We start from the raw sequence: 6,260 nt of genomic DNA on the forward strand, positions 1-6,260 counted from the left end.
TAAACCCTAAATCCTTGGGTAAACCCCTAAACCCTTGGAAAAACACTAAACATTTGGATAAATTCTAAATTATAAATCTTAAACACTAAACTCTAAATCTTAAAAATAAATATTTTTTTTAAATAATCTTTTTTAAGAACTATTGTTATTTTTATTTATTTAATTTTTTATTTTTTATTTTAAAAGCATAATATAATTTGGCAAGTTATTTTGTTTCCTTAATTAAAAGATACTAGATCTAAAATGACAACTTTCTATTGGTTGGTGAACCTAAAGGTTCACCCTAGGGGTGAACCCAAGAAAAAGTCATCTTTTAATATATAAGAGATTATTTTAAGAAGATTGTGACTCTTGATTGGAGAATAATAATATGACCGATACTGAATGTCATCAAGTCTTCAAGGATTCTATATCATTATGAATTTACGAAGGTTTGGCAAATGAGTGATGATTGCTGCTTTTCTAAAAATTAAAAGTTGAATCCATTCATATTAAATAATCAAGCTACTAACTTCTTTAGACTTATTGTGGCCAACAACAGGAAAGTGGCCACCTTTCAACTTTTTCTCTAATCCCACCATTTTCAATATTTCATGAACAACTAATAATTATAAGTTTATAACCTATAAAGCATAAAGAGATATTTGCATTAATTAGATGATCAGTTTATCGAAATGTAGTGCTATTTTTATTTATTTATAATTAGTGCAGATTCATTAGAAACACACAAACTAATTTCTAAAGGTACGTAAAAGCTAGTTTTGTTTATATAAAAGCGGAGTTAACTTGTAGTGGTGTTATTTCCTTAGAGATTATATATAGTGACAAACCAAATGCATGGGCTTCTATTTTGATAAGGTGTACCTAAATCAAGAAGATATAGCTTAAGAGCACATCCAACACTTTCGTTAACTTGCTTTTTCATAGACAAGAGTTGAAGAAGATGTATTTATTACAATTGGTGAAGAAACTAGGTTTCGTCTTTCTTCTTGTTACAGCTTCAATGTTTGCTTTCTCTTCTGCAGGTGTTTTCCTTACCTCTCCCTCACTCTCTATCTATCTATCAATATATATATATCCTTTTCTCCTTAACTTCATGTGCCTATTATTTGTTCAGCTTTTAGAAAGTAGGATTATTACTTGTGCTCGTTTGTAAACACTTGATGGTTAATTTTTTGACATATTGTGTTACTGTTAGCATTATTTGGAGTACTTAATCTTGGATATGAAAAACAAACAAATTTCATCATCATTGTTTTTTTGTAGGCCGACCATCCATTCTAATCTATAGCCAAGATGATAATCATCAAGAGGTTAGTCATTGTTTTAACCCCAAAAAGTTGCCAACTAACCGGCGTTGTATAAAGCAAAATGATTATGATTTTCGAGAATTAATCAGATTATTTCAATAACTAAAATAATACTTTGGTGAATAAATAAAGCTGTTATATATGTGGACAGTTGGTGAAAAGAAGGATACATGAACATGAGAGAATCCTGAAGATGAATTCAAGAGACTATGGTCAGTTCAATCCTACACCAAAGCTCTTCAGGCCTCCTTCCAAGCTTATTCCCAACTGATCACAGGATTCATAATACGGATCGACTGTATATAGATGGCAACTTTATGAGATGTATGATATATATATATATACCTAAAGACTAACATATTGCAATAAGTTTAAATGATGTTCCAGTTATCATAAGAAATTAATAGTATGTTAATTAGTAAAGATGCTATAGTCTTTGTTCATAGGTGTGTGAGTTTGGTGAAAGTGCATGTCACTTTATCACTACAATATATGGTTTGGTTATCATGCAATATTGCAATGAATGGAAGATGAGGCATTGATGAACTATATTTATTTACAACTAAAGAAACAAATCAAGATGTATTTTTAACTGTTTTTCAATCTTCCACTAGAGTTCAAATTTAAAACTCATGATTCTGATTGTTGTACACTTTCTTACACAAAAGAATGTTTTCTTTATACAATTATTTCTATTTTTTTTTCTCTGACCAAATCTTCCACTAGAGAATTGAGACTGATCATAACATTCACACACACATTTATTCCTCCCCATTGCTTTTTCTTCAAGCTACAAAATCATGTACCATTTGTGAAGAATTTATCCTGTTCTGGCGACTCCCAGGGTTTACATACTCCATCTCAGCTCCCGGTATGTCATTTCCGTAAATATCAACCCCTGGAAAGCTGTTGTACGCCTCACTAGACATAGCAACAACATTATCATGTCCTTGAGAATTCTGAAGTCCTAGAGTTAAAGAGACACCACCACCACCACCAAATCTTGAAATCTCAGCCACATGATATGTAGGCTCAATTGTTATAAACCTCCCACCATCCATTTGATGACCGCCCTGGACCATGCCACAAGTTTCCACACCATACTCATGTCCATGATCTTGTGGAAGCTCTTGAGCTCGATCTTCATCATCAGCAACAACAGGACGTACCTCAGACATTTTTGGTGTACTTTCGGAGGACGAGTTGGAATCATTCTCTGTGAACTCCTCCTTATATATTTCTTCCACCATTGGCTTCCATAAACGCACACGCGCATTTATAAACCAGTTTGAGACCTTTTTACAAACACACATCAACCAATAAATAAATAAAACTTACAAAGAGAAAGAAATAATCTTCAAGTAAAGCAATGTAGTACCTGACCACGGCTCAACCCTGTTTGTCTTGCTAGCATGATCTTGTCAGAATCCTTTGGGTAACTATACATGTTTCCAAACATTAATCCGTGTTTTATTATGAAGAATTTATGTGCTAAGTTTCATGGATTTCCAATTCAAAACCGATTGGTTATTAGTGGACTGGTCCATATCACTTCTATATTATTTATATTCCAATGAAACTCTATTTGAAAGCTTATATTCTTACACACTATGGGAGAAAAGTTTTGGAAGAGAAACTTACGGGTGAAGAAAATGTTCAAAGAGCCAAGCACGGAGAATCAAAACAGAGTTTTCAGGTAGGCCACGTTGAGGTCTCCAAGCCTGAGGTTGCATGAAACCTCTTTGTTGTCTTAAATGTTGATCAACGTACTTAAGTCGGCTTATTGTCCCAACTCCTTTCCCATCAGAACCATCTTGTTCCCCGAGGCATTTTCGTGTCACGACGATTTGTTCTGATATTGCATCTCTTAGGCTACGGAAATGGCGTGAAATGGTTTGAAGAGCGAGTGCTGTGTATGGCTTAGCGGCTCCATAACCTGCTATCACGTCGAAGGAGGATACAACTATCTGCATCTGCTGGTAATATTGCTTATATCTTCTATCCACCTTTACCAACATCAAATACACAAATACAACATGATATTATTATACACCAAAAGATTATTCAAGATTATGGATGGATTTGTTAATTCATGCTTTTGCATTTATTTTTGATTAAACATTTTCTATAATAAATATAATGTTTGCATTTAATATTTTTTTATCAAAGCATTTAATATATTAAATTTATGAATTAATTTTAAAAATCTATTATTATAAATGCAAAAGCAATCAAACGATCTAAGCCTATCAAGTAGCCATTGCATGATCAAAGATGAGAGGTTTCATTGGCATTACCTCATCCAACATTGACAAGAGTTTTGTCAACTTGTTATGCAATTCTTGTCTCTCTGATTGAGAGATCTCAGCGGGAGGATTCTTGTTTGAGTCTTGAGGGTTTTGATCCGGTTCTTGAGGGTTCTCTTTGTTCTTATCTCCTTCTGGCTGAAACTGATTCAGAGATTTCTTTACATTAACAGCCTCATCTAGAAGCTCTTGAGCTGCCTTGAGATACTTTGAGTTGGGAATTGTTCTCACAACATCCATGTTCGGGTTACCGACCGGAAAGCTCTGAGTTGCATACTCATTGCCTCTACAATGCTCCGGTCTTGGAGACATTCCCTGATGTATACCAGGGAGAATCTGTGAACCGAGGCTAAGGGACAATCCTTGACCGGTCTGATGAACTCTCGTAGGGCCTGCCATAGCGTTCACTAGCTGGAAACCACTCCTGTCACTCGCTTGATCTCTCCAAGAACCGAAATCCTGAATGTCCTGCATTTGTGAAACTCCACCAAATCTTGAATATACTTGCGTTTCATGTGAGGCTGAGACATTGCTAGCTTCTGTTCTTTTTCTACCGGCTGCTTCCTCTGAGTAAGAAACGGTAGTGTTCATCATTGCGTTTCCGGGAAGAAACCGAGCTTCCTGATAATTCTCCATCGAAATGTAGCAATGCAGTGTGCTTCTTGGATCAGTTGAGTTCCATAGTCCTTTGTCCTGTGATCAGGTCGCAGAAGCTTCATATCAAACACAAACTTGAGTTTTCATCATTCATCAAACACAGATCCTTTAATATATTTCCATCTTGTTACAAGAACTTAACTAATAGAGAAAATGCCTGAAATTGAAGACGAATTAAAAATAGTTGAAACAGAGTGGGTGCATAGTATTAGCTAAAAAATCATGTAAGATTTCACCATATTTTGAATATAAGGCTATGCATGCAATTATGGAGATGTAAGCATAATCCAGAGAACGCAATAAAGAAAAAAACTGGAGTTGAAAGAGAAATAAAGAAGGATTAGAAAAGTTATACCTGTATATAAACTGCTGCTTTGTTGAAGAAGACAAAGCTAAATCTTATATTGAAATTAAAAAAGTGAAAATGATGATCCAACAAATTACAAAATGTGAAAGACTTTCTTTTCTTCTGGTGATATATAATTAGAATTCACCATATAATCAATGTCACACGTGAAAGGCCCATATCATTCTCTCCCTCTCCCAGAAAAAGAAAGCAAATAAAAACTTTTCTTTTATTTGATGTAAAATAAAGGGGGGAAATATATCAAATAAAGACTCTGTTTTATTAAGAAGCTTGCTTCAGAAAGCTATAATCTGGTTGGTGCTTGAATTTGCTTGTTAATTCTTGGAGTCAAGTCATTGGTAAAGAGAAGAAAATTGTTGAGAAAATGTTATAAATGTATGGTTAAGGAGTTTCTATCCTTAACAACTAGTTGGTCGACCTAAACCCCTCTCTTCATCTTTCTCCTAATCCCAAATCTTATCTTCTTCTTTTTTTTGTCTCATAGAAACATGTTTATTAAAAGAATATCCACCATACGATTACATTCTGCAATTTTATTTTCTTTATTTAAGCAAAGAAGATGCTTTTGATTCTTCAAAACTTAGGAAAAACCTTTTAATTTTGTTATTTTTTAATTGCAATTTATCTGTGTCAAAATAATAAATTCTAAAACTACCGTATATCTTTTCAACACAAACTATTAAATCAGTTAAAATTTATTCATGCGAATAATTTATATTTTAACGATTTAGTATTAGTGTTATTGTTATATCATAACTAGGGGTTTTAAACTCAGACATGCTTATGTGAATTTAAGACGATAAAGACTAATACAGCATATTAGGTATTAGTGTTATTAGCTACATTGCTTTTTAAGGAAGCCATTATGGTTTCTTCTTCCATGTCTTTATACTATCTCCTTTTAAATATATATATAGATATTTTTTTTTGTTATTTGAAAGTACATTTGTGGACTGTGTTAGTCCAGAGGTGATATAGTTGCATACAACTATCAAAGAAACAAGGGTCCCAAAGAAATAACAAACACACCTTTTTTCTTGTTTTTTTTTTTTTGTAAACACCATAAGTGCCCAGTTTTCCCCCACTGAGTTTTGTCTTTTCCTATGAACACCTTGTAGGTATTTGTGGATTGGTACCTTTTCTTTCAAATGTTTTTTTGTTTTAGCATTCACTTTCTTGCTTTACTGAAGTCTATACTCTATACATCCTAACTTGGTAAATACTAAAATATTTTTAGCTGACTTTTTTTTCATGGAAATCAGCTTAATGACATTACAGGCTAGAGCCGACAAAAATAGTTAGTTCCATAGAGATATGGGTTTGTGAGACTTGAGAGCATCAACACAAACATAAAGTGGTTGGATATCTTGTAAAGAATTAGGAAGTTGAGGGTAAATTTGTGAAGAAACAAAAAGTATTAGGGATAGATGGAAATAGAGGAAAAGGTGTCTGAACTGGGACAGATGGTGCAGCGAGAGGGTCAGAGTCAGAGATGAGGTAATAATAATACGAACAATGGACTCGTCTGAAAAGAGAGAGAGAATCTACTGGTGGATACGAAGCGAGAGATCTTGTTGGGCCAAGAGAGCTGTAATGTCCCCCCCCCCCCCCCCCCCCCCC

At 34.0% G+C, this 6,260-nt stretch overlaps 2 protein-coding genes across 5 annotated transcripts; one reads left to right on the plus strand and one right to left on the minus strand.

The window, feature by feature from the left end:
* Positions 1 to 792: 792 nt before the first annotated feature.
* On the plus strand, positions 793 to 1,822 carry LOC106306792. Its single transcript, XM_013743546.1, has 3 exons — positions 793 to 1,025; positions 1,267 to 1,313; positions 1,462 to 1,822. The coding sequence occupies exons 1-3, from the start codon at positions 944 to 946 to the stop codon at positions 1,579 to 1,581; spliced, it is 249 nt and encodes an 82-aa protein (XP_013599000.1). The 5' UTR covers positions 793 to 943; the 3' UTR covers positions 1,582 to 1,822.
* Positions 1,823 to 1,927: 105 nt separating this feature from the next.
* On the minus strand, positions 1,928 to 5,055 carry LOC106306791 (BEL1-like homeodomain protein 6). 4 transcript variants are annotated; one of them, XM_013743545.1, is made up of 5 exons: positions 4,629 to 5,055; positions 3,608 to 4,329; positions 2,952 to 3,316; positions 2,689 to 2,749; positions 1,928 to 2,605 (listed from the first exon to the last, which is right to left on the minus strand). In XM_013743545.1, the coding sequence occupies exons 2-5, from the start codon at positions 4,250 to 4,252 to the stop codon at positions 2,096 to 2,098; spliced, it is 1,581 nt and encodes a 526-aa protein (XP_013598999.1). In that variant the 5' UTR covers positions 4,253 to 4,329; positions 4,629 to 5,055; the 3' UTR covers positions 1,928 to 2,095. The 4 variants fall into 4 exon arrangements, with proteins under 4 accessions (XP_013598999.1, XP_013598997.1, XP_013598998.1 ...); XM_013743543.1 differs by having other exon boundaries at positions 3,608 to 4,430; XM_013743544.1 differs by having other exon boundaries at positions 3,608 to 4,309; positions 4,629 to 5,054.
* Positions 5,056 to 6,260: the final 1,205 nt, after the last annotated feature.

This window comes from Brassica oleracea, chromosome C7 (genome assembly GCF_000695525.1).
Source record: "Brassica oleracea var. oleracea cultivar TO1000 chromosome C7, BOL, whole genome shotgun sequence".
Taxonomy (NCBI): domain Eukaryota; kingdom Viridiplantae; phylum Streptophyta; class Magnoliopsida; order Brassicales; family Brassicaceae; genus Brassica; species Brassica oleracea.

Coding starts and splice junctions, on each gene's coding strand:
- LOC106306791 (XM_013743542.1), bottom strand. Junction 2,750..2,951: donor TTTGAACATTTTCTTCACCC/GTAAGTTTCTCT, acceptor AAACATGTATAG/TTACCCAAAGGATTCTGACA. Junction 2,606..2,688: donor CAGGGTTGAGCCGTGGTCAG/GTACTACATTGC, acceptor GTTTGTAAAAAG/GTCTCAAACTGGTTTATAAA.
- LOC106306792 (XM_013743546.1), top strand. CDS start 944: ATGTATTTATTACAATTGGTGAAGAAACTAGGTTTCGTCTTTCTTCTT. Junction 1,026..1,266: donor GTTTGCTTTCTCTTCTGCAG/GTGTTTTCCTTA, acceptor GTTTTTTTGTAG/GCCGACCATCCATTCTAATC. Junction 1,314..1,461: donor AAGATGATAATCATCAAGAG/GTTAGTCATTGT, acceptor ATATGTGGACAG/TTGGTGAAAAGAAGGATACA.